Source organism: Lampris incognitus, chromosome 11 (assembly GCF_029633865.1).
Source record: "Lampris incognitus isolate fLamInc1 chromosome 11, fLamInc1.hap2, whole genome shotgun sequence".
Taxonomy (NCBI): Eukaryota; Metazoa; Chordata; class Actinopteri; order Lampriformes; family Lampridae; genus Lampris; species Lampris incognitus.
Genome location: NC_079221.1, coordinates 3,647,732 through 3,675,258, shown reverse-complemented (window position 1 = coordinate 3,675,258; position 27,527 = coordinate 3,647,732). Strand labels below are relative to the sequence as shown.

At 46.9% G+C, this 27,527-nt stretch overlaps 1 protein-coding gene across 1 annotated transcript; it reads left to right on the top strand.

Moving 5' to 3' along the window:
* The first annotated feature begins 697 nt into the window (after positions 1–697).
* On the top strand, positions 698–27,429 carry ifih1 (interferon induced with helicase C domain 1). The gene is made up of 16 exons (XM_056288998.1): positions 698–1,200; positions 1,640–1,814; positions 2,514–2,660; positions 3,034–3,099; positions 7,406–7,632; positions 8,560–8,770; positions 14,996–15,213; positions 15,620–15,721; positions 15,875–15,998; positions 16,124–16,339; positions 16,519–16,775; positions 16,887–17,036; positions 23,341–23,502; positions 23,666–23,859; positions 24,052–24,145; positions 26,622–27,429. Exons 1-16 carry the CDS (start codon positions 769–771, stop codon positions 26,808–26,810), a joined length of 2,964 nt encoding a protein of 987 aa, XP_056144973.1. The 5' UTR covers positions 698–768; the 3' UTR covers positions 26,811–27,429.
* The last annotated feature ends 98 nt before the right edge of the window (positions 27,430–27,527 follow it).

The following is a 27,527-nucleotide window of genomic DNA, read 5'->3' as shown; positions in this document are numbered from 1 at the left end:
GACAAGAGGGGAGAAATGTTTTGTTTTATTTGATGTTCCTATTTGTTTTTACATACTCTGTTTAGATGTCGTTGCTCCTTCTTTTGCACTACTGCTAGTTATTATTTTTTAATAAATGATGATTTTTGAATAGCACAGTGGACCGAATGCATTTTTTGACTGAATTGACTGAATGCATTTTTATGGGGGCGTGATGGGGCGTGTGTGTGTGGGGAGGGGGGCCTCGGTGGTCTTCTTTGCCTGGGGCCCCCCAGAGTCTAGGATCGCCAATGCCGAAGCAAACATGCTGCAGGTGCTGAGGTCAAAACATGTGCTGAAACATGCAGCAGACCGAGAGGGATTATTAACTGAAAGTATCTAAAATACTTATTTATCTTTATTGTATTTTAAGATCGTTCATGCTGTTCACCCTGAAGGACAGACTTGTTTGTTTGTTTGTTTGTTTCTTTATTAAGCAGGGAAGATGGGTTGTTGTATGCCTTTGTTAGGAACGGCGTTACCCAGAATCCTGGCTGTTATGGCGCAGGCTAGTCACGTGCCGAGGTCAGGTCGGGACGTACGAACATGGGAGTGTGTCACGTGCGATAAACAAACGCTTCGGCGCGAGTATCATTTTCCGTTCTCGAGAAACGAAACTGAAAGCGGGTCACTGCTGTGGGCTGGACGATCAGGACCGTCTGTGTGAGGTTTCAAGCGAAGTCGCCGTGCAGACCGGCAGGACGGGGACGTTTTACGGTACCTTAGATACTGTAATTAGCCTGCAAGACTATGGAAATGGACGATGACGCGCAGGTAAGGCTCATTGAGGACTTCAGACCTCAGCTGCGGAAGCTCATAGCCATAGGTCCGGTACTGGATCACATGCATTCACTTGGCACCGACCAGAAGGAGCTGATCAGGAACAAGCTGCAGACCGAGGGTAACCTGAGGGCAGCGGATCTCCTCATCGACACCGTCGTCAGGAAGCCTCAGCCCGACGGCTGGTTCAGGGACTTCGTGGACGCGCTGACGGCCGGGGGCTGTGAACACGCTGCGGACTACATGGACATCAACCCCCCGAGCCCCAACACGGAAGCCAAGAACGACTACTGCGTCCGGCTCATTGAGCTCCTGTCCCCCAGTCTGGTGGCCATGAATACCGCCGAAGTGTGTCTGCACAGTTTCTCTCAGGGGATCCTCACCCCCGAGGACAGGGAGGTTGTGAGTATGCAACCAAGTCGGCCTGTACACTCGGCCATGTAACACCGATGCCCTCTTCTATATGGTTAAAGTCGAATTCCAGAGAACACTGTACATAGGCAGGCAGACCAATAGCATACAGATAGAAGATGATATTAACTGGCACGTGGTCGCCAGTTTGCAGTAAAATAAGTGAAGGAGGATGGTTAGCGAACAAGTCCAAAACATGTCTTATTGTCTCAGAATGTACCGACTGGGATGAGAACAGTCACACAGTTCTCTGTGTGCAGTCACACAGGAGGCTTTATGACTGGCAAGACGGCATATAGGCCCAATTGTTGTATTTGCAGCTATTGGCCAGAAGATGGCAGGCTAATCGCATTCATTCATTCATGATGCCCCGCGCTGACACAATGTTGCATAATCCACTAAGGGGAGTTCTGGTCCTTCCTTGGCACAGGTAACTGCTGAAACGGAGAAGAGCGGAAACAGGAACGGCGCTCGCGAACTTCTGAGGAGAATCGTCCGGTGTCGGCCGGGGTGGTTCTCCACATTTCTGAATGTCTTGATCGTGACAGAACAGCCACACCTGTACCATGAACTGACAGGAGCCCCTCCCGGCGACGACAAAAGAGGTGAATTCATGTACAGCCTCGACCTGGGTCAGCTACACAGTCACACGACACGACTTATTGGCAATGTAGACTGTAATGTTCGATCAGCAAGACCTGCCTCCTTGTCTTAATTAACTTTATACGTGTTTCTTTAGTGCATTTTTCTGCAATTGGAAACTGCTGAGTGATGACTGACACAGACCTCCCATGTGCTCAGTTTGGTGCACATAATGAATATCCTTGCAATTTCTGTTTAAAATCAAGATTTTGCATCTATTTCAAAAAGCTCCTGGTGGCACACTGGCTTAGTGGTTTGCACCGTTGCTTGAACACAAGAGGGTCTGGGGTTCGATTCAAGCCATCTGTGTGGCGTTTGCTCCTCTGCCCTCGTACCAGGTTTCCTGGTAGCCCGGCTCCTCCTCACAGTCTAAAGTTACGCATCTTGAGTGAGTCGGAGACTCTAAATTGCCCATGGGTGTGAATGGTGTACGAACGCATGTGTATGTGGGCCCTGCAACAGACTTGGCAATCTGTCCAGGTTAACTCCCCACCATCTACCCGGTGCCAGCTTGAACAGGCTCCAACCTTCTGTGAACCTGAATTATATATACTGTATAGCAGATGTATACATGAATGAGTTACAACGCTCCTACGTTAGACGTTACTTGTGTAGCTCAGTGTTGTTTAACATGTATTTCTCATCTGTGTCTGTTAACGTAGGAGAGAGCGATGAGCTTTCTCCGCTGACAACTTTGAGTGAGAAAGCAGAAAATGACGTCGCCGCAGAGGAAGGCCCGCCAAACGCAGAGGGTCCAGCTAACCCAGAGGAGGAGTCTCTGGCCGGCGGTGAGCCAGAAGGGATTGTGGGTGAGGCTTCCAGTTCTGCAGAGCACCACTCTCCCATACATCATACAAGAATTGTACGTAATTTTGCAAAAGACGAACATAATGCGAACACCGGCTGTCAACAACGAGGCGAGATCTCAGTCTTGCGAGAAAATACTAGACACCTTTTATGAAACTATTTGAAAACACAAATGTGCAATGTGGAAAATGGGCCAGAAGTTGGTACATTTTCGCCACTGCACCGTGAACGAATGAGAGAGACAGGCGGTTTCTCGCTCAATGGTGGCGGGACAGTCATCAAATTATAGGGTGGGTATTTTATGCACATTCTCATAATGCCTTGCCTGTTAACACTAGTAGTGTGAGTTTCGTGTCTTTCTCGATGTCTCTCTAGATCTGTACAGTGGAGAAAGTGCTGAACCCAGCCCAGAGCTGAATGTCTCAGCTCACTTACAACCAGGTGGGTCTATTTAAATGGTTCCACTTGTTTTTCACAATGTGTGCGCCTTTCCTTACTCACGCAGTAATTGGTCCACCCTATATATAAATATGTTCAACAAAACAAAGATTGAAGGAATAAAACAAGGCTAGTGAGTGATAAAAAAACAACAACACAGATTCCTCTTTGTCACGTTTCATGACCCAGTCAGAGTCACACCGTTAAAATCAGAGGAAATTTTTTTTTTTAAAGAAAGGAATCGCTAATTTTGCTACGATAAATGCTGGTGAAATTACAGTTCCCTGCTTTTAAGTCGAACTGGCACGCACAGCGCCACGCCGAAGCGATCGCGTCCGATTCTGCTGCGCGGCGTTCAGCCTAGTAAATACAAACACGCCAGCAGTTGACCTCATGTCTCGTGCATCCCTCAGCTTGAAGACATCACGAGCAACTCTGCTAAGCACTTGGGGGGAAAACGTGTGGGAGTGCTGGAAATATCTCAGACCAGGCGTAATTAGAAGTAGCTCGCAGTAAAATAAAATAAATAAATAAGGGCCTGTACTCATGGTGCATGTTAACACTCCTCTTATTTGCATTTTGCATCCGCGTTTTTAACACTGCATCTCCAAACGGTGGTCTCTGTTTGTGTGATCCGTGTCCGTGCACGGTTGTGACTAATCCCCCATCCCCTGGTCTGTTAAAGGACAGTCCCCGTTCCAGCACTGCATGCATTTACATTTACATGCTATGGTGGATATTGCACGGTGTCAGAAAAGCTAAAGGGGTGTGGGTTTGGGCTGCGGCGGTGGGCCAGCCTGCCTGTTTTGACTCCCCAGAATACGTTCCGTGTGTATCATGACAGACCACATAGGGGGGTTCGGGAGTAGAGAGCGTAGCCAGTGCTTTAAATTACTAACACATGCTGACCCTATGAAGCTGGATTGTAAAGTAATGTATAGGAAATGTTTGATGTCAGTCCATGACATAGTGTGCGTCCGGTGGGCAAACGAAGGCAGTAGATCACCAGCCCCCCCCCCCCCAATCAGAGGGTCAAATGAGGGACTTACTGTACAATATGATTAACGACAGTGCAGGGCGGCGCGCTGGGGTTCTTCATTCCTCGTATCTTAGCTAACTCGTTTTGCAATTCTTACTTCTGAGTCTCGGCGCCTCTCTTTACCGGTGCTCACACATTTGAACTGTGTGCAGACACAATTCAATTAGAAGGAACCGCTGATATCGGACGAGGCCGTTGTGGGTCGCAGAGACAGAAGAACTCGGTTTGGAAAGCTCGAAGGCACACTGGCACAGAAACATCGTTAGCGTTTATTTTTTTTCTGTCTGTTTGTTGTGTTGTCGCTGTTTATTTCGGTGTTTGTCTGGTTAAGACATTGCAATAAACCTGAGTGAGGTGGGTCATAGCAAAATACAAAACAGGTTGGTTTTCATGCCCATAAAACAAGCTACATGTGCGCTCTGTTATTCTAGGACTTTTTGAGGACCTTTGCCGAAATCTAATTTCAGCGCACTTAGTCGAGCAGAACAAGAAGCCCTATGGGTTTCTGTCTTTTTGGAGTGGTATTAAACACAGCTAATGGTTGAATTTCCTTCCTAATAAGTTTGGAGTCTGGGAACGGCTAAGAAAAGGTCAAGGGGCCGTAAGGGCCGCCTTCAAGTCAAGTCAAGTTGCATTTTTTAAAGCACTCTCCTAGCTGCAACAGCCACTCAAAGCGCTTTACAAGAGCTAGAATACTGCATACATAAGTCTATTATACTGCCCACTTCCTTCTACTCAAAGAAGGCTGAATCACTTCATCTGGACACAACATTTATTGAGAAACGTTTCATCATCATCTAAGTGACCTCGTCAGTCTCAGCTGACTGCAGGTATCCCACCCTTATAAACAACACAGCTGCATAACAACCCAAACCAACGATCGGTTTCATATGCACATATGGGTGTAACCATTAACTAGAGTTTCAGTGGCCATGTGTACTAGTAGTCACAGAGGATTAGCGAATGTTGCAATCACAGCATTGTAAGATGGTGGCAGATGTATAACGACCGAAACCAACGACCAGTTTCATGAGTAAATATGCAACCGTATTGTACTGCGTTGTTTATAAGGGGTGGGGATACCTGCAGTCAGTTTAGACTGAAGATGTCACTCAGTTGAGTGATGGAACATCCACCCCTCTCTCGTCATCAGCCGCTTCTCCGGGGTCGGGTTGCGGTGGCAGCAAGCTAAGTAGGGCACTCCAGATGTCCCTCTCCCCAGCAACGCCCTCCAGCTCCTCCTGGGGGACCCCAAGGTGTTCCAAACATCCATCCATCCATCCATTATCCCAACCACTTATCCTGCTCTCAGGGTCGCGGGGATGCTGGAGCCTATCCCAGCAGTCATTGGGCGGCAGGTGGAAAGACACCCTGGACAGGCCGCCAGGCCATCACACAGGGCCGACACACACACACACACATATTCCCACCCAGGGACAATCTAGTACGGCCGATTCACCTGACCTACACGTCTTTGGACTGTGGGAGGGAACCGGAGCCCCCGGAGGAAACCCACGCAGGTACGGGGAGAACATGCAAACTCCACACAGAGGACGACCCCCAAGGTTGGACTACCCCGGGGCTCGAACCAAGTCCCTTCTTGCTGTGAGGCGACCGCGCTAACCACCGTGCCATCGTGCTGCCATGATGAAACATATCTGTCAGTAAATGTTGCGTCCAGATGACCTGATTCAACCTTCTTTGATTTTCTTACGTGGATTATTGAGCAGGCATCAAGATATTTCCTTTTAGGTTTAGGCCCTATCTTCCTCTGTACGCCCTGCACTACCCAAATGTAAGTTCATATAGTTCATGAGACAAACCTCTGAAAGAGCATTGCCCTAAAAAAAACAACAGGTTAGGTTGTCTTGGACCAACACAACTGAATGAAAAAGGGCTACAGGGGTGGAAGGGGGTGCATGAGCATTATGCTTGGTGGTTCATTCACATGTTAGTTCCACATTAGACTCAACAAATGAGTAACAGCCCACCAGCCTGGCCCCAACCAGACTGTCATAATTTGCTGGGCTGTTGGCCTGTCGAGAGCGAGTCACAATATCCGCTCGACCGCTGCAAGCCTCTTGTGATTGCAAACAGGAGTATTACGGAAAATGCTTAATTCACCACAGCAGACTGGATAAACACAGAAACAAATTACAAGGCTGGCAACATTTACTCACATAAAACCTGCAACCAGCAGAGTTAAAAGTGTTAAAATCCCTCATTCTGACATCGCTCCCTCGCAGCCAGGCAGAGAGTGGAAAGTTCGTAGCCCTGTGAGATAATTTAGAAAGGGCCGAAACTGACTGAGTAGACAGGAAAATGTTGAAGTCACCTCAGAAAGTAAGGAAAATACATGAGTAATGACGCAGCTGAGATGGAATATCTGTGGGGGTTATTCTCGGGTAGAAAACGCAGCGGCATCTTGAATTTAGCATATTTTGGTAAATTAGAAAATTGCAAGTAGCTTTTTTTTCCTGCACATATTTTCTTTTTCCTCCCCCTCTCATCTCTGACACCAGTTTTCCTGCTAGTTACTGTCGGCAGTTTATTAAATACACACATGGGAGCACTGCGCAACACAAGACTGTTAAGCAGGCCAAAGCAGCCTCGAGCAAAAACAAAAGAAATCCCTGGTTTTGGCTTTTTCTGAGAAAATTTTCAGCTGATATCCAAGATTAAACTTTCTTAATACAGTACATTGTTTTATGAAGTAAATAATGCTCAACACACACACACACACACACACACACACACACACACACACACACACACACACACACACACACACACACACACAGAGTTTATACAAAACTCTCAAGCGCTGTACTTTGCAGCCAAGTAAAATAGTTTATAGACAGACTTTAGACTTGTTGCTTACATTGCACGGAAATTGTTGGGATACCACTTTGTGCCATAAACGACATAGCCGGGGCATGTGTCTTCATAGGTATTCCACTGAAATACCACAAGCCATCGTGTCCATTATGGTTTGATGTCAATATTCTGGTCATTTGTTGCATATTAAAAGCCACTGCAAAATGCTTGTGAGGATCAGACTTCAAACTCGTCACCCTTAACCGGGACCTTCACATGTTTCTTAATGCCGTATTAGTTTAACGGCAGGGGGTGAAGGAGGCATTTCACAAGAGGGACCCAAAATCCCAAACAATGCCAAGCATAGCTTTGACTCTCTGGGAACGTTACGACCACTGCCCGTAATTGCAGGCTGCTGATGTGGACGACGGTTTTGTCTGCTCCGCTTTACAGATGGATCTGGCACCGCAGCGGCTGCCGGAGGCCCCAAAGAGGCTGACATTGTTCTTCGAGATTATCAGATGGATGTTGCTAGACCCGCCTTGGAGGGAAAAAACATCATCGTATGCCTTCCTACAGGAAAAGGCAAAACCAGAGTTGCAGTCTATGTTACAAGAGAACATCTGGACTCCAGGAGGAGCAAGGGACAGTCAGGGAAAGTGGTTGTCCTGGTGAATAAGGTATGTATGGCCTGCCGTCTGCGTTGGGAAAAAAACCCCACTGTCATTGCTTCTCTTGTTTCTCATTAAATTGTGGTTTTTATTCCAAACACTACACCATGTCGTGTGACTATGGGCTGAAAGACTGTTTAGGACTGGCCATGTTTCAGGGCATCAGTTACAGTTGAACAGTTCATGTTCAATTATTCATTACTTCAAAAAAAAAAAAGAAGGAATAATAACGTTGCAGCTCTCCCTGGGAGAAAAGGGAATGTTTTCTTTTGGACCTCTAACCTACAAACAAGTAAATATCCCAAACTGTTGCACTGGCAATTTGAAACTCTACCTGAAAGTAGGAAAAAAAAAATCTTAAAATTGTGCAACTGTGCTACAACCTTTCAACAACAACAAACATAAAAACATAAGCTTGGCGTCCCAGGTGCCATGGCAGTCTATTCCCTTGCCTACCAACACGGGGATCGCCTGTTCGAATCCCCGTGTTACCTCCGGCTTGGTCGGGTGTCCCTACAGACACAATTGGCCGGATGTGGGTGTGTGTCCTGGTCGCTGCACTAGCGCCTCCTCTGGTCGGTCGGGGCGCCTGTTCGGGGGGGAGAGAGAACTGGGGGGAATAGCGTGATCCTCCCACGCGCTGCGTCCCCCTGATGAAACTCCTCACTGTCAGGTGAAGAGAAGCGGCTGGCGACTCCACATGTATGGGAGGAGGCATGTGGTAGTGTGCAGCCCTCCCCGGATCAGCAGAGGGGGTGCAGCAGAGACCGGGATGGCTCAGAGGAGTGAGGTGATTAGCCAAGTACAATTGGGGAGAAAAGGGCAAAAAAAGAAAAAGAAAAAAGTAAGCTATTAAAATTGTATCATCAGTTTTTTTTTTAAATTCTTTGCGATCATGCATTCGATGCAAATGGCTTGTGTTATGGTGTCCCGCAGGTGCCCCTCGTGGAGCAGCATTATTCCACAGAGTTCTTGCCATTTCTGAAACACAAATATAAGGTGGAAAGAGTCAGCGGACACTCCCAGCTCAAAATCTCCTTCACAGAAGTTGTGAAGAGAAATGATGTTATCATATGCACTGCCGAGATCCTACAGAACTACTTGAAGCGCTCCAGCAGCGGGGACGATGAAGGAATTCAGTTAAGGGGTATGACGTTTGGTTTTCTTCCTATGAGTTGCCACACAATGCAGTGAAAACTATGCAGTAACAGAAGATAAACATTTATCAATCCCCCGGTGGGCAATTCAGGTGTCATAGCAGCAACTGCAATGAGAATAAAACACAGGAGAGGTACAAGCAAGAGTAAGAGTCCAGAACCAAACCAAGATGATAAGAATAAGAATATAAAGAAGAATAAAGACAAAAATAAAACACTGAGAATGAATATACGTATACATACTATGAATGAATATATGAGTCCATGTGCAAGTGCGCTGGGGTCTTTGCAGGATTCAGTAGTTAAAAGTCAGAAGTAAGTAACAGGCAGTGCAGGTCTTAAAGTTCTCATATAGGGGTCAAGCCCTGGTTGTGGAGCCTGATGGCTACTTCACAAAGGAATGGCCAAGGCACTTTGTGGTGTGCCAAGGAAGAATGAGTCTGTGGCTGAACATGCTCCCCATCTTTGCTAGCTCATCATAGATGGGATGGGAGGAGTTCTCCAGGATAGCGTCCAGCTTCCTCTTCCTCATCCCCTCTGCAACCACCTCCAGATTATCCAGTTCAGCTCCAACTATGGAGCTAGCATTCCTCACCAGCTTGTTCAGTTTGTTGGCATCCCTTGTGTTGATGTTACTCCCCCCCAACATACTACGGAAAAGAAGAGGACACTGGCTACTACAGACTGGTAGAACATCTGCAGCAGCCTATTGTACACTTTGAAGGACCTGAGCCTCCTCAGGAAGACTAGCTTGCTCTGTTCCTTCCTGTAGAGGGCCTCAGTGTTGTTAGTCGAGTCTAGTTTATTGTTATGTGTACTCCTAGGAACTTGTAAGTGTGCACCAACTCCACCTCCTCCCCTCGGATGGTGATGGGAGTTGGGGGCCTCTTCTTGCTCCACCGGTAGTCCACCGCCAGCTTCTTTGACTTTCCGATGTGGAGCTGGAGGTGAATGCTGTCATACCACACTACAAAATTTTCCACTAGTGCTCTGTACTCATCCACGATGAAGCTGACAATGGAGGAGTCATCAGAGAACTTCTGTTGGTGAAACGTACTTGACTTGAAGCAGAAGTCGGAGGTGTAGCGGGTGAACAGGAAAGGTGACAGCAGAGTTCCTTGGGGGGCGCCAGTGGTGCTCACAAGCACATCTGATAGGATCCCCTGCAGTCTGACATACTGTGGTCTGCTGGTGAGGTAGTCAATAATGCAGGCCGCCACGCCATGGTCCACCTTCATCACTGGGAGCTTCTCACCTAGCCGGAGCGGCTGGATGGTGTTGAAGGCGCTGGAGAAGTCGAAGAACAAGACTCTCACGGAACTGCGCGGTCTCTCCAGCTCTACAACATATCAGAGCTCTACAACATATCCAGGGCTCTACAACCTGTCAGAGCTCTACAACCTATCAGAGCTCTACCACATATCTCAGCTCTACAACATATCACAGCTCTACAACATATCCAGGCCTCTACAAAATATGACAGCTCTACAACATATCACAGCTCTACAATATATCCAGGGCTCTACAACATATCACAGCTCTACAACATATCTCAGCTCTACAACATATCCAGGGCTCTACAACCTGTCAGAGCTCTACAACATATCTCAGCTCTACAACATATCACAGCTCTACAACATATCACAGCTCTACAATATATCCAGGGCTCTACAACATATCTCAGCTCTACGACATATCACAGCTCTACAACCTATCAGAGCTCTACAACATATCACAGCTCTACAATATATCCAGGGCTCTACATATCAGAGCTCTACAACATATCACAGCTCTACAACATATCAGAGCTCTACAACATATGACAGCTCTACAACATATCACAGTTCTACAACATATGACAGCTCTACAATATATCCAGGGCTCTACAACCTGTCAGAGCTCTACAACCTATCAGAGCTCTACAACATATCACAGCTCTACAACCTATCAGAGCTCTACAACATATGACAGCTCTACAACCTATCAGAGCTCTACAATATATGACAGCTCTACAACATATCACAGCTCTACAACATATCACAGCTCTACAATATATCCAGGGGTCTACAACCTATCAGAGCTCTACAACATATCACAGCTCTACAACATATCCAGGTAATAAACACCAAAGGTCATGGAAGGGCGTGGCATCATAGGGTCTAAGGATAGGGGGTTGTTGTATATTGGACAGATTGTAATTGTGAATGTAAAGCCCTCTGCAGCTATATTGTGATTTAGGGCTATACAAATAAATTTAACTTTACTCGACTTGAATACCCATGTGAATGGTGAGAACAAGTGGATATGATACTCTACTGGAGGTCATCCTAAGATTTGGTGTGGATAGTTTATTGTTTGTCCAGGTACCTCAATAAATGCAGGTTTGTGTGCAGCAGTACTCAGACAAATAAGATGGCGACATCTTATAGTCGCTTTGAGTATTTCAAAAAGATTTCATGAAAGCCTTTAGTTAAATCCTGTCCAGCCCTTAGCCATACACATTGCCAGGTTTCGGAAGATGAGGCAAACGGGAGGGCTTATAGCATTTCCCATGACGATATCTCTGACAGATTCTTGTCAAAGTCTTCCAGCGCTGCTGGTCTTTCTTGTTGGCACTCACCAGTCCAAGGTGGAATAGCCATCTCAGTGGAACATATGCTGTTTGTTGAAACGCCTGAGGACTTGCGTTTTTTTCTCATTATTTTTTTCCCCCCTATTTGCTAGTTTCCAGGCCACGCGTCTGTTGAAGCCATCAGTGTGTGGCTGATCAAATTCACACGAGAGTCTCGATCACCACGTCAAGCCCGCTGTTCCGCTCCCCAGACCCTGCTCGTCTGGGCACCCGTTCGTAAGATTCACGGTGAAACTTGTAGCTTCCCCACTACTATACACGGAAATGTTTTGAGGAAGGAAAAAAAAACATATTTAAAGATGTTTTTCTTTTATTTATTTATTTATTTTCCCGAGGAAGGACATCTGGTTACTGTGGTCATGTGGCTCAAACTGCAGCGCTGAATTCCTAGAAGAGAGGCGGTTTGTGTGGGCGTGTTGTGCAGCGAAATCAAGGTCTCGCTATTCCATCTTAAATAAAGAACAGGGAAGTCTGCCCCTCCTGAGTCACTCAGCTCCCGAGAACAGAGGATGTTATTTTCTGCGGTTAATACTGGTACGGCTGAGTCTTAATGGATGAGCTGGAGCAGGTTGGGCTGCTTCGTGTCATCCTCAGGTGGGTTGTGGAATGTACAACGTGTACATTAGGAAGTCCTGGCCAGCTTTTTTGTCTTTTCCGCCCGATGAGCCAACAATAAGGTCATTGTCACAAAAATGTAGGTAGAGACACAAGCTATGTGGATATGAAAATAGCTCACGTGCAAAATAAAGAGTTACTTATTTCTTACTCCTGCATTCCTTATTGGATAATGACATCCTTATAATGAGTGAAATCAGTAGATTCCTCTGTATAAACACTTACTTCCCAACGGGAGGCCCACTCAGACACAGGAAAACTGTAATTTGTCAGTGAAACTGAGTCTCCTCTATTTACAGATGCAAAAAGAGAGAGGGCATTTTAGATGCAGTTGATTATGCACTTGGACAGGAGTGTTATAATGAGCCCTCCCATGATGTAGGTAACCAAAGATAGCTTTCTTTCAGTGCTCTTCCCATTTCTGCCCATAGTGACATTAGAAATATTTGTTCCGGGTGGCGTGGCGGTCTATTCCATTGCCTACCAACAACGGGGATCGCTGGTTCGAATCCCCGTGTTACCTGCGGCTTGGTCGGGCGTCCCTACAGACACAATTGGCCGTGTCTGCGGGTGGGAAGCTGGATGTGGGTATGTGTCCTGGTCGCTGCACTAGCGCCTCCTCTGGTCGGTCGGGGTGCCTGTTTGGGGAGGGAGAACTGGGGGGAGTAGCGTGATCCTCCCACGCGCTACGTCCCCCTGGTGAAACTCCTCACTGTCAGGTGAAAAGAAGCGGCTGGTGACTCCACATGTATGGGAGGAGGCATGTGGTAGTCTGCAGCCCTCCCCGGATCAGCGGAGGGGGTGGAGCAGAGACCGGGACGGCTCGGAAGAGTTGGGTAATTGGCCGGGTACAGTTGGGGAGAAAAAGAGGGGAAAAAATGTGTTCCTCTTGTACCATCTAGTCAGACCTATACATCTCCATTTCATTTGGTTCTCTGTTAGTTTGTAATTGTAAATGTACCTCTTGTTAAAGCTACAACCCAGATTGTTGTCACTTTGGTACTGCTCACTGGCGTCCACGGTTCTAGTACTGCTACTGTAATTCAGTGGCGGCTGGTGCTAAAAAAAATTTTGGGGGTGGGGGGACAAGGGTGCAGCACACCTGACAGCTGCTTTGATGTCCACACAGTCACAGAGTTATTCAGAAGGACAATGTGGCCTATAGATTTTACCAGGGGTCGTAGACGGTGGATGATTGACAGTCGAGACGAGGCGTCATTGTGGTTGTGAACATGATTGACAGCCGCGAGAATTGTCCAATCACATTAGATCAAAAAACATTAAAAACAATACCAGTTCACTGCCAATAAAAGTGGGAGTGTCTGGAAAATCTGAAGAAACCAATCAGACAGCAGCCTCAGGTCACCTGCTCGCCACAAGTTCGAGGGCTTATATAAGGTATGGTTTGAACGGCGCCCCTCACCCAGGAGGTGTATGTATTCAGACAGGAGGTATATGTATTCAGACAGGAAGTACATGTATTCAGACAGGAAGTATATGTATTCAGACAGGAAGTATATGTATTCAGACAGGGAGTACATGTATTCAGACAGGAAGTATATGTATTCAGACAGGAAGTATATGTATTCAGACAGGGAGTACATGTATTCAGACAGGAACCAACCAAATACCATTTGAACCAATATTTAATGCTGCTGACAGGCGCTCACAGACTGACAACACTTTTATTTCACAACTATTTTAATTATACAACTAAATTATATGTAACATGTTTAAGTAGATTTTCATCTCTTGATGTTTGAATGGGGCGGCGCCCCAGCGCCCTCTACTGGCCAGCCGCCACTGCTGTAATTGCGTTGGTGTTTGACTACTCAAAATCCCATGACCTGTCTGAAATGAAACAGTCAGCAGTGCGGTTGTGTCAGCACCTCACCTGCCCACACAGCAAAATACATAAATAAATAAATGAATCACATCTGAACCCAAGTATTAGCTACTGATTTTGAAGTAACTGTCGGTAAAGGCTGCGATGGCCTGGCGGCCTGTCCAGGGTGTCTCCCCGCCTGCCACCCAATGACTGCGGGGATAGGCTCCAGCATCCCCACAACCCTGAGAGCAGGATAAGCGGTTCGGATAATGGATGGATGGATGGATGCTGGTAAAGGTCTTTCATTAGCTTGGCCTGCTACATCCGCTTGTTAGCCACAACAGCTGTGATTACGTTCCAGCAACATGTGGCTACCTGCTTCATTCTCTCACAACTGATTGCTGAGGTAAAGAAAGACAGCACTATACGCCGGTTCCAAGTGAGCTGAGCCCATACTAAAAGGTGACATGAGAATACCACTATAGATAAATAAATAAAATGTAAATATATGTACATTTATTTAGTCATTTGTTTATTTAAATATAAATAAAATCTTGTAAAATAAATAAATACAACAAAAATATGGAAATATAGATAAAAATAAATAAATAAAACACAAACAAAATACAATTTATATTTATTTAGATATAAATAAAATCTGACCACTGATTGGACAGAGAGAAATTGAACAGCTGTGTTTATAACAGGAAATGCCAAAGTGAGTCTTATGAAACTTGTATTACAGTTGATAATCTATGTAAAAAGTTATTTGTCGTCAGCGAATCTCTTAGTGACACTAATATTGTTCATGTGAAGCACACATTGAGAGTTGGTCTTGTTGATTTACTTCTTTTAAATAAAACACTGGTGTGGGGCGCTGGCAGACAAGGGAGGAAACACTAGTCAACACGCCCACAAATGGCCAGCGGGGCTTCGCCGTGAGGGGACCCTATCTGCAGTGGAAAACCACATCCCAACAAGTAAAGCCAGTAGAGTCGAATAGAGTAGAGTCGAGTTGAGCCGGTACCATGCAGTGGAAAAGGGGCATTAGATGAGTGATGAAACGTTTCTCTCAGTAAACACTGCGTCCAGATGAACTGATTCAACCTTCTGTGGTGTTCTTGTGTCCCGGTCCTGCAGATCTGACACTGATGGTGATAGATGAGTGCCACCACACTCAAAAGGGAGGAGTCTACAACCACATAATGACATACTACCTGAAGAAGAAGCAAGCCAACACTACGCTGAAGAAGGAGCAGAAGGAGCCCGTGCCCATCCCTCAGATACTGGGTCTGACTGCCTCACCAGGTGTCGGAGGAGCCACAAAAATGGAAAAAGCCTTGGACCACATTCTGCGAGTAACTACCGTTTTCAGCCTACCGCCAAACAGCCTCGCTCATCCTTCCTTCAACTCCACACTTTCATTCTTACTTTTCTGTCTTGTTTCAGGGGAACAAAGCCTCCGCCCTTCCTGTCAAAGTCATTTATTACCCTGTTCCCCCTGCCAAGATGCTTCCAATGTTCCACATTGCCCCTGTACACTGGGCTGCCATAAAGCTTACACTGCCTGTCTTGCTTTCACCGCAACAGGAAAAATTAAAACCAGCCTTGGGGTTTAACTCTGTGTTGGCCACATCCAGAGCCGAGAGCACAGCAGGGGAAGCCCAGCCTGGCGACGCGTGATTAAATGGTGGTTAGGTCCTGAGAGGTTAAAGTTCTTCGGAACGGAGCTGAAATTGTTCTTCTCTGTGTGTCGTTTGACAGATCTGTGCAAACCTGGATGCCTGTAAAATCATGACAATGGCTGTCAGCGACACCAAAAAGGACCTGAACAAACAAGTAGCAACTGCTGAAGACAGAAAGCAGGTAGACTCGTTTGAATGAAGAAATAAATCCTCGTATGAGCTGGATATCGTGAGATGTTTTTGCATGTTTTTTTCCTCTATACCTAAGAACTGGAGTCAAAAATGAAACCTGTTTTGTTCCTAAGCAAACGCCATCTTTATTGATTTTTCATAGGATCCCTTTGGAAATGTAATCAAGAACATTATGAATGCCATTCACACCCACACTGATCTGAGCCCCACATGTGACCTGGGCTCCCAGAACTATGAGCAGTGGGTGGTCCAAAAAGAGCGAAACGGTGAGCATAACTAATGTTAATAGCTTGGACGCCAGCGCTGCACTCAAAAGAATGTTTTTGTGCGCGTCTGTGGTATAAAATGACACTCGGAGCTCTAACAAAACAACCGTCTTGCATACTTTTAGCTGCTAAAGAGGGCGATCAGAAAGTGCGGGTCTGTGCTGAACACCTCAGGCAGTATAATGAAGGCCTGCAGCTGAGTAACACCATACGAATGTGTGATGCCTTCAAATTCCTGGACAAATACCAAGAGGAAGAGATGAAGAAAAAAATGGCCCCAGAGGAGGAAGAGCCCATACAAATCACGGACACGGAGAGATTCCTCTTCAATTTGTTTAAAGGTACTTCCATGTTGGGTGTAATAACAGGTTCTGTGGGTAAGGCAGTATGATATTGGGGGGGGGCAGATTTTGACATATTTGGCATGATTTTCTGCATTCTTGAAACTGTACTGTGCTGTTTTGCCAGACATAGGACTCCTAGTATGGCAGCTTATTTCTATGAGATACGTGTTCTGCAGATCACAAAAAGGAATTGCAAAAGCTGGCAACGAACCCAGAGTACGAAAACAACAGCCTGTCAAAACTGAGGGGTAAAATTCTGCACGAGTTTACCAGCAGACAGACCGCGAGGGGCATCATTTTCACTAAGACACGCCGCATTGCCATCGCTTTAAGTCAGTGGATCCTGGAAAACCCCAAATTCGAGGATGTTGAAGTGAAAGCCGCTTACGTGATTGGAGCAGGAGACCAAAGCGTTGTTAAACCAATGACCTCTGTGAGTGTCCATCGACAGAAATGATACCAACCACTCTTCCTGTTTGTATGCTGTGGTCTGTGCAAGCATGCATTGCTACACTTCATGAATTTCCTCTTCTTTTTGTTCCAGGCAGAACAAAAGGATGTCTTGAACAAATTCCGAAATGGGCAAGTCAACTTGCTGATCGCCACAACAGTGGCCGAGGAAGGCTTAGACATCCCAGACTGCAACTTTGTCATCCGATATGGCCTTTCCACCAATGAGATTTCAATGGTGCAGGTCAGTGATGACTGTTCAAATGAGCGGGACTGTTGTTAAATACCTGTCTATATTAAAGATGGACTATGTGAGCTTATCACCTTACCCCAAACAGAACCGATCTTCACCCGTCCGTCTGAACGTCCCTCCATATACACGCTCTCATTTCATTCACTCATCATTTTGCATGACAGACCAGATACACACTACGCGCCACAGAGATAACTGAAACTACCTCAGTTTACAGCGGCACGGTGGCCACGGTGGCCTTGCCTCACAGCAAGAAGGTCCTGGGTTCGAGCCCCGGGGTAGTCCAACCTTGGGGGTCGTCCCGGGTCGTCGTCCGTGTGGAATTTGCATGTTCTCATCGTGTCTGCGTGGGTTTCCTCCCACAGTCCAAAGACATGTAGGTCAGGTGACTCGGCCATACTAGATTGTCCCTAGGTGTGTGTGTGTGTGTGTGTGTGTGTGTGCGTGTGTGCATGGGCCCTGTGATGGCCTGGTGGCCTGTCCAGGGTGTCTGCCCACCTGCCGCCCAATGACTGCTGGGATAGGCTCCAGCATCCCCACGACCCTGAGAGCAGGATAAGCGGCTTGGATAATGGACGGATGGATGAATGGATGGATGGATGGATGGATGGATACCTCAATTTATTGACATTGATAGACAGTGCATATTCCCTAAATGTTATGTGGACTAAAGAGGGGCTATAACAGGTGTCTGAAATTGAGATTTGACCAGAAATGTAAAGTGCTTTGAGTGGCTGTTGTAGCTAGAAAAGCACTATATAAAATGCAACTTGATTGATTGATTGATTGATTGATTGATTGATTGATAAAGCAGAGCGGAAAAGGGGATGCTGTGGAATTTGATCTGCTAGAAGCACAGAATGCAACAAGTCTGTCTCTGTGGACACAGCGTAGATGTCCCCTCAGCCCTGTAGGTTAGCCATCGAATAGGTTAGCGATCAGTTATGTTTAGGTTAAGTAAACGCTGGGTTAAGGTTAGGGTTCGGAACAGGTTGAGGTTAAGTCAGGTTAAGGTAGGTTAGGGTTCGGAACAGGTTTGGGTTAAGTCAGGTTAAGGTAGGTTAGGGTTCGGAACAGGTTTGGGTTAAGTCAAGTTAAGGTAGGTTAGGGTTCGGAACAGGTTTGGGTTAAGTCAGGTTAAGGTAGGTTAGGGTTCGGAACAGGCTGAGGTTAAGTCAGGTTAAGGTAGGTTAGGGTTCGGAACAGGTTTGGGTTAAGTCAGGTTAAGGTAGGTTAGGGTTCGGAACAGGTTGAGGTTAAGTCAGGTTAAGGTAGGTTAGGGTTCGGAACAGGTTGAGGTTAAGTCAGGTTAAGGTAGGTTAGGGTTCGGAACAGGTTTGGGTTAAGTCAGGTTAAGGTAGGTTAGGGTTCGGAACAGGTTTGGGTTAAGTCAGGTTAAGGTAGGTTAGATTAAGTTTAAGAAATAGGGCTGAGGGAACATAAACATGCTCTGTCAACACCAGCTAGCCGCTGAGCTAATAAATCAAACAAATGTTATTCATGCGGGTGTCTGGATAGCGTAGTGGTCTACTCCGTTGCCTACCAACACAGGGATCACCGGTTCAAATCCCCGTGTTGCCTCCGGCTTGGTCGGGCGTCCCTACAGACACAATTGGCTCTGTCTGCGGGTGGGAAGCCGGATGTGGGTATATGTCCTGGTTGCTGCACTAGCGCCTCCTCTTGTTGGTTGGGGCGCCTGTTTGGGGGGGAGGGGGAACAAGGGGGAATAGCGTGATCCTCCCACGCGCTACGTCCCCCTGGTGAAACTCCTCACTGTCAGGTGAAAAGAAGTGGCTGGTGACTCCACATGTATGGGAGGAGGCATGTGGTAGTCTGTAGCCCTCCCCAGATCAGCAGAGGGGGTGGAGCAGAGACCGGGACGGCTAGGAAGAGTGGGGTCATGGCCGGATACAATTGAGGAGCCTAAAAGTGCGTAACTTATTACGTACGATTCGCCAATTTTTCTCTCTGTTACTACGCGCGGTAGCTTACAAGCAGCCGTCCTCATTGCTGCATCTTACTCAAGCTTAACCGCTCACTTGCTAGACTTGGCGCTGCGTACCTGTCCTGTGGGGGTGCGTGGTGAAGCCTGGATGTCAGTATGTGGTGGAGAAGCAACAGAGGAAGTGTTACTTTGTGACCCAGAAGAAATACTTTCAGCTGAATACCCCCGAGGTGTAATAATTATAATGTAATGTTTTGCAGTTACTTTACTAGTACAGTACTTTTTTACAATAAAAGTTAAAGAGCTTCACAGTAAGATAACCTTACTGATCCCCGTGGGGGAAATTCAGGTGTAAATAGTGGCAAAGGCAAAAAGAGACATCAGCATCACATCAGCAGGGTAACGGAGGGAGGTAGGTAGGTTGGTGGGCAGGGAGGGGGGTAGGTAGGGAGGTAGGTGGTGGTGGGTAGGTAGGTGGTGGTGGGTAGGTAGGTAGGTAGGTAGGTAGGTAGGTAGGTGGTGGGTGGGTAGATAGGGAGGGAGGTAGGTAGGTGGGTGGGTGGGTAGATAGGGAGGTGTGTGGGTAGGAAGGGAGGTAGGTAGGTGGGTGGGTGGGTGGGTAGGTGGGTAGGGAGGTAGGTGGGTGGTGGTGGGTAGGTAGGTAGGTAGGTAGGTGGGTGGGTGGGTAGGTAGGTAGGGAGGTAAGGAGGTGGGTAGGTAGGTAGGTAGGTAGGTGGGTGGGTGGGTAGGTAGGGAGGTGGGTGGGTAGGAAGGGAGGTATATAGGGAGGTGGGTGGGTAGGTAGGTAGGGAGGTAAGGAGGTGGGTGGGTAGGAAGGGAGGTAGGTAGGTGGGTGGGTAGGTGGGTAGGGAGGTAGGTAGCCTGTATCAGACGTTACATATCAACACAACATTGTCAAAACAGGAATAATCCCACATGTCAACACCAAGCAGCAGCAGTGCATTGTAATTAATTGTGCAAATTCTAAAATCAATATTTCGGGACAGTAAACGGGATCAGATCAGGTCAGGGTCAGATCCTCTACTAAAACCCCAACACGGAAGGGAACAGCCAAAAACCCAACAGCATAATCCTGGCACAGCCATGACTAAAGGCAAGGAACAGAAACTGGGTTACACAAGAAAAGAGAAGCACAGAAAGGAAGATGACATAAAGAAACAAATGAACCAGGTAACCCCCCACTCCCACGCAGCTCCGCTGTGGGGTGCTAACTGCTAACCGGGAAAGTGTGCAATTGGGGAGAAAAGCGGGGGGGGGGGGGGGGAGAAATGGGAATGACCTTTTTTAAAATGCTACAGCACGGATGAAGACGGCTGAAGTTTTTGGATGGCGCTGAAGTGAATAAATCAGCTGGTAACTCTCTGCAGCTGTGCATCAAAGGTAAAGTCGGTGTCAAAAAAATGATCCCTCCGTTTCGGGTCCCTGGTGTTCTCCAGTGGAAACCGTGTAACACCAGGGACCGGCAAGCTTCTGCATGTCCTGTGCCACTTGACAAAATAGTGCCGGTTCAGTTTCATAATGAGCATTTATCTATTTATTTATTTACTGCTGCCTGTCTCCCCGTCCACATTATACATGCCAAAAGATACACACACACACACACACACACACACACACACACACACTATTATTATTATTTGTGCAAATGTATGAAAATTATTAGCCCAGACAGCAGAATTGCTGTGGCCTGGACCCGTCCCACACCGACACTTCATCCGGCCCACATACTCCGTGGAATGATGGCACTTGGGTGGTCCGCTCCTGTTTGCCAGATCTGGCCCAGAACCAAACCATAGCAATGCCGCATGTGCCACATATTTGCCAAAGGCGGCCCGTATTTGTTTTGTGATATTTCTGAAGTGGCCCACATCCGGATGCTGTCTGGGAGGGCACTTGAAGTTAGACTCGCAACATTTGGCAGCAGGGTGCACATAGCTCGCTCCTTTCGTGAAATAAATCCGAATTCGTTTGTCCACGATGGCTGAAAGAGGCGAATATCAGACCACCTACTTTTTTTCCCCTCTGCCATCCTCACCTCAGTTGTTCTTGACGTCTTCTTGCAACTTGTTCCCTGTTTCCCAGGGGTCGCCACAGCAGATTTGATAGTTTCCATTGGAACTGGGATTCTGTGAGGGCACAGCACCGATGGCGGTCTTGTTAGTCCGCATAATGATTTCACAAAATGTTGCGTTGGATGCCGGATGTTCTTGACACAAAGCAAAAAAGCTAGCTAGCTATGCTACATTTTCTTTTTTCCTCCCCAATTGTACCCGGCCAATTACCCCACTCTTCCAAGCCGTCCCGGTCTCTGCTCCACCCCCTCTGCCGATCCGGGGAGAGCTGCAGACTACCACATGCCTCCTCCCATACATGTGGAGTCGCCAGCCGCTTCCTATTCCCCCCAGTTCCCCCTCCCCCCTGAACAGGCACCCTGACCGACCAGAGGAGGCGCTAGTGCAGTGACCAGGACACATACCCACATCCAGCTTCCCACCCGCAGACACGACCAATTGTGTCTGTAGGGACGCCCGACCAAGCCGGAGGCAACATGGGGTTTCAAACTGGCGATCCCTGTGTTGGTAGGCAACGGAACAGACCGCTATGCTACCCGGACGCCCCCAGCTATGATATATTTTTACTATGAAAATGAAATTGAAAATACATTTTCACTAGCGCTGTAATGCTGCACTCATGGGCAGATCAGAGGGGGAAGGGGTGTGATAGAGGGGAAAGGGGTATGATAGAGGGGGAAGGAGTGTGATAGAGGGGAAAGGGGTGTGATAGAGGGGGAAGGAGTGTGATAGAGGGGAAAGGGGTGTGATAGAGGGGGAAGGAGTGTGATAGAGGGGGAAGGAGTGTGATAGAGGGGAAAGGGGTGTGATAGAGGGGGAAGGGTGTGATAGAGGGGGAAGGAGTGTGATAGAGGGGGAAGGGGTGTGATAGAGGTGGAAGGAGTGTGATAGAGGGGGAAGGGGTGTGATAGACCACATCAGTTGTGTGCACTCTCTTGCTGTCAGAAACAATGGTTTATTTTGGCACTAATTAGTTATTTCATTGGGCGGCACGGTGGCGCAGTGGTTAGCATGGTTGCCTCACAGCAAGAAGGTTCTGGGTTCGAGCCCCGGGGTAGTCCAACCTTGGTGGCTCGTCCCGGGTCGTCCTCTGTGTGGAGTTTGCATGTTCTTCCTGTGTCTGTGTGGGTTTCCTCCGGGTGCTCCAGTTTCCTCCCACAGTCCAAAGACACGTAGGTCAGGTGGATCGGCTGTACTAAATTGTCCCTAGGTGTGTGTGTGGACCCTGTGTAATGGCCTGGCAGCCTGTCCAGGGTGTCTCCCCACCTGCCACCCAGTGACTGCTGGGATGGGCTCCAGCATCCCTGCGACCCTGAGAGCAGGATAAGCGGTTTGGATGATGGATGGACAATAGAAAAGTCGGCTATAAGCCGTCTCCCCTGTTTGCTGTCAGAATGCAAAGCTGGAATCATCTCAGGGAGACTTGGATAACTACGCCGATAGTATGACGACTCTGGCAGGTTTCAGTACCATTCTGATTGGTGACACTGGATGTCTAATAGCTGCGGCGAGCTCTGGCGAGCCCGTACAATGAGCAGAAACATTACACTTGTGGCTGGGAAAGGCTAACGGTGCTCAAAAGAAAAAAAACTACTCGCTGGCAAGACATAAAGAAGTCTTTTGTCTGCACAGTACCGGGGTTGAAGGCAAACAGTCAGGAGTGTGACCTTTACAGGGTTGTGGCCCTTTCCGTGATCGAGACTGAATGGTTCAATTAGATTTGGAAATTCCAGCCCAAAATTTGGGGTCAGGAAACAAAAATGACCGTTAAATTCTACAAGTATTCCCATGCAAAATTGGATTATAGGAAAGCCATAAAAATGACCATAGTATTCTTGTAGGGGGGGGGCTTGTGTTTTGTTTTTTACTACGACAGTATTTCTATAGTGTTCCTAAAGTGTTTCTGTAGTATTACAACAGGAATGCTGTAGTGCACGACTGTCGTATTGTAAACAAACATTTGTAGCGCAAACAAACAAATCACATTACCACGCAAAACACACAGGAAATGCTGCAGTAACTTCTATTTTCTACTGTCATTCTTATTCAAAAGGGTTTGGCTGTCATACAAGACATAATGCAAGTCAGCAGTTCACCCGCCCACCCCTCTTCAGTCAAACTGCTTTGGAAAAAACGGTGCTCAGAATAAAGGGACCTTGCCATTAGCTAGGGAAATTAACATATTTGATAAACTGTAACATATATTGAGTAATCACTCTCTCTGTTTACCATTAACACTGTTAATCAACCTCGGCAGGCCCTGGGCCGAGGGAGAGCCGAGGACAGCAGTTATACACTGGTGGAGGTGGAGGGCTCGGGGGTGGCGGAAAAGGAGATTGTCAACGAGTATCGCATCGACATGATGAACAAAGCCATCGCAAAAATTAAGAACATGGATCAAGTGGAATACGACAGACGGGTATGTTCTCCTCTCCTTTACTTTGTCACTGTTGGCACTGGTTCAAATTTAATTCAATTAACAAAGACAGAGAACCACTTTAGCTCAACTCTCCTTGGTGCCACCTGTACTGACCACAGTCACTGTGACGAACTTCATCAATGTCTTTTTTTCCCAACATTAGATCACGGAGTTTCAGATGCAGTCAATATTGGAGGAGAAAGTGCGAATGACCAAGAAGAAGCAGAAAAAAATGAAGAACGAGAGCCCCTCCAAAGTGAAGTTTAGCTGCAGAGGCTGCAACAAACATGTCTGCAGTGGTGAAGACATCCAGATAATTGAAAAGATGCACAGAGTCAATGTTACTCCACAGTTTCGGTATGAGTACTTTCTCAGAACTGCGTTTTTAGTCATGTGCACCCTGTTATGTAGCGTTTGAGCTGTTCATACGCTATCTACTGGCCTTCATTTGAAATCGGACAAAACCCTGTCTGATATATGTAACTCTGAACTGATGGAGCATACCTCTGTAGTTACGTTAGATTAACGTTCGCCATCATTCTCTCACAGTGAACTCTTCATTGAGAGAGAAAACACTTCACTTCAAGAGAGGCTTCTGGAGTGTGAAGCCAATGGATATATAGCATGCAAGGATTGCGGGTTGGTAAGTGTACATACAGCATGTGCCGTGTCGTAATCTTGCGTTTGATTTCATTTTAGTTAACAAGCCACTGCAGGGGTCAGCCTCGCCAAAGGGGTGAAGTGTCTAGGAGACGGCACAGCACATTAACCACCACTGCTGGTAGAGAGAGATAAGGCATCACCGCCCACAAGCGTGGGTCGACATGGCTGCTCTTTCTCTTTTTCCTTTCTTTGAGACAAATCAACAGGTTGTCATTTGTAGTGCTTGTTGTCCACAGTCCTGCTAAGTTTCTAATCTGTCATCTACTACTTGGCAAAATAGAAAACTAGCAGTGCTGTGGGTCCCCAACAGTATGTTCAACGAAAAGAAAGAATTCGACTCCGTTCTCCTTATTTTTTTTAATTGGCTCAGGAATATGCAGGTGTGGCAGAAAAGCAATGAAAAGATTGTGTAGTGGGTCAAAGCTGTGTCAGCAAACAGCAATAGAAGAAACAAGTTGGGGGGGGGGACCAAACAGGCCTCTACAACTGTCCCTTAACTAAAACAATTTGTTTAAAATAAATTGCTAGAAAATCACAGATTGCGTTTTAATTCCTAATAGGTGCCAAATGTCCTTTGAATTTGCAAATTATCCTTTGCATCCCATTTACTACTGCAGGGCTCAAATGTGACAGTTTAGTGGCGGCCATTTTTCCTGCCCAAAAGCATAAAGATTAAATCAACTGAGAAATTGCACACATAAAATCAACGCTGTCTTGAAACCAGGGTGAATGTTTAATAGCTACAGTGCATCCGGAAAGTATTCACACCCCTTCACTTTCCCCACATTTTATGTTACAGCCTTATTCCAAAATTGATTAAATTCCTTTTTTTCTCATCAATCTACACACAATACCCCATAATGACCAAGCGAAAAAGGTTTTGTAGAAATTTTTGCTAATTTATTAAAAATAAAAAACTGAAATATTGCATGTACATAAGTATTCACACCCTTTACTCAGTACTTGGTTGAGGCACCCTTGGCAGCGATTACAGCCTCAAGTCTTCTTGGGTATGAAGCTACAAGCTTGGCACACCTATATTTGGGGTATTTCTCCCATTCTTCTCTGCAGATCCTCTCGAGCTCTGTAAGGTTAGATGGGGAGCGTCGCTGCACAGCTGTTTTCAGGTCTTTCCAGAGATGTTCAATGGGGTTCAAGTCTGGGCTCTGACTGGGCCACTCAAGGACATTCACAGACTTGTCCCGAAGCCACTCCTTCGTTGTCTTGGCTGTGTGCTTAGGGTCGTTGTCGTGTTGAAAGGTAAACCTTCGCCCCAGTCTGAGGTCCTGAGCGCTCTGGAGCAGGTTTTCATCAAGGACCTCTCTGTACTTTGCTCCATTCATCTTTCTCTTGATCCTGACTAGTCTCCCAGTTCCTGCCGCTGAAAAACATCCCCACAGCATGATGCTGCCACCACCATGCTTCACTGTAGGGATGGTATTAGCAAGGTGATGAGAGGTGCCTGGTGTCCTCCAGACGTGACGTTTGGCATTCAGGCCAAAGAGTTCAATCTTGGTTTCATCAGACCAGAGAATCTTGTTTCTCATGGTCTGAGAGTCCTTTAGGTGCTTTCTGGCAAACTCCAAGCGGGCTGTCATGTGCCTTTTACTGAGCAGAGGCTTCCGTCTGGCCACTCTACCATAAAGGCCTGATTGGTGGAGTGCTGCAGAGATGGTTGTCCTTCTGGAAAGTTCTCCCATCTCCACAGAGGAACGCTGGAGCTCTGTCAGAGTGACCATCGGGTTCTTGGTCACCTCCCTGACCAAGGCCCTTCTCCCCCGATTGCTCAGTTTGGCTGGGCGGCCAGCTCTAGGAAGAGTCCTGGTGGATCCAAACTTCTTCCATTTACGAATGATGGAGACCACTATGCTCTTCAGGACCTTCAAAGCTGTAGAAATTTTTTGTACCCTTCCCCAGATCTGTGCCTCGATACATTCCTGTCTCGGAGGTCCAGAGACAATTCCTTTGACTTCATGGCTTGGTTTCTGCTCTGACATGCACTGTCAACAGTGGGACCTTATATAGACAGGTGTGTGCCTTTCCAAATCATGTCCCATCAACTGAATTTACTACAGGTGGATTCCAATCAAGATGTAGAAACATATCAAGGATGATCAGTGGAAACAGAATGAACCTGAGCTCAATTTTGACTGTCATAACAAAGGGTGTGAATACTAATGTACATGCAATATTTCAGTTTTGTTTTTTAATAAATTTGCAAAAAATTCTACAAAACCTTTTTCACTTTGTCATTATGGAGTATTGTGTGTAGATTGATGAGAAAAAAGAGGAATTTAATCCATTTTGGAATAAGGCTGTAACATAACAAAATGTGGGGAAAGTGAAGGGGTGTGAATACTTTCCGGATGCGCTGTATATTCACATTTCAAATACACAAGCTGAAATATCAGCCGTGCATCCGCTTCACCTGGCTAACGTCACGTCTTCTGTTGCAGAGATGGGGTTCCATGATGCTCTACCGTGCCATCGATTGTCCCTGTCTCCATATCAAAAACTTTGTGGTGACGTGGGACGGAAAGAACATCAGCAAATACACCAAGTGGAGTGAGCTTCCCATCCAGTTCCCTGCCTTTGACTACGCCACACACATGGTGGAAGGCTCAGAGGACGAAGACACAAAGTGAATTACAGCAGCGCTGAACAATTAATAATAACCACACGTAGGCAACCCCAGATACTGTTTCTCCCACTTTTCCTCAATAATTAAAACAGTTGTAGTATTCCGAGACCTTTGATGCCACTTACTCGTCATGCTCCTCTCGTTTTAGCGCCGGGGTTAATTAAACGAGGCAGCCGAGCCTAGTGTGAGCACGACCTTATGGGGCAGCCACCCTGCCCCATTCACTTTCACTAGTGTGAGTACGACCTTATGGGGCAGCCACCCTGCCCCATTCACTTTCACCTCAAGAAGACAGAAAGCGTATTAACAGGCCACCAAGAATTCCTAAAAGCTGAGTAGCATGCTGACACAACGACCATGAAACGTAACAACAATAATCGTGACGTAGAAAGTACATTTCCTGGAGGAAAGACGTGTTTTGGCTGGTGGAGTTGGTAAGGCGGTCACTAGACAGCCTGGCAGGTCTGTATGGCGTACTCACACTAGGCGGTCTGTACCGTGCGCCGGCGTTTTTTTTCCTAGGATGAATCCGGAAAGTTCCCGCCCTCAGGCACTAGGACTGGCCAGATCTGCCTGTCAGTCAACTTTCCGGATTCATCCTGGGAAAAAAAAAATCGCGGTGGGGGGGGGGGGTTGGGGGGTACAAGGCAACTGTGCCTAGCAAGCAAGCGGGTTTATTTATATAGCACTTTAGCCTGAGTACGACCTTACAGTGGCATGG

Excerpts from the sequence above, each read along its gene's own strand:
- ifih1 (XM_056288998.1), top strand. The coding sequence starts at position 769 with ATGGAAATGGACGATGACGCGCAGGTAAGGCTCATTGAGGACTTCAGA. Across the intron at positions 15,214-15,619 it reads CCTTGGACCACATTCTGCGA|ATCTGTGCAAACCTGGATGC; the intron begins GTAACTACCGTT and ends GTCGTTTGACAG. Across the intron at positions 15,999-16,123 it reads GGTCCAAAAAGAGCGAAACG|CTGCTAAAGAGGGCGATCAG; the intron begins GTGAGCATAACT and ends GCATACTTTTAG.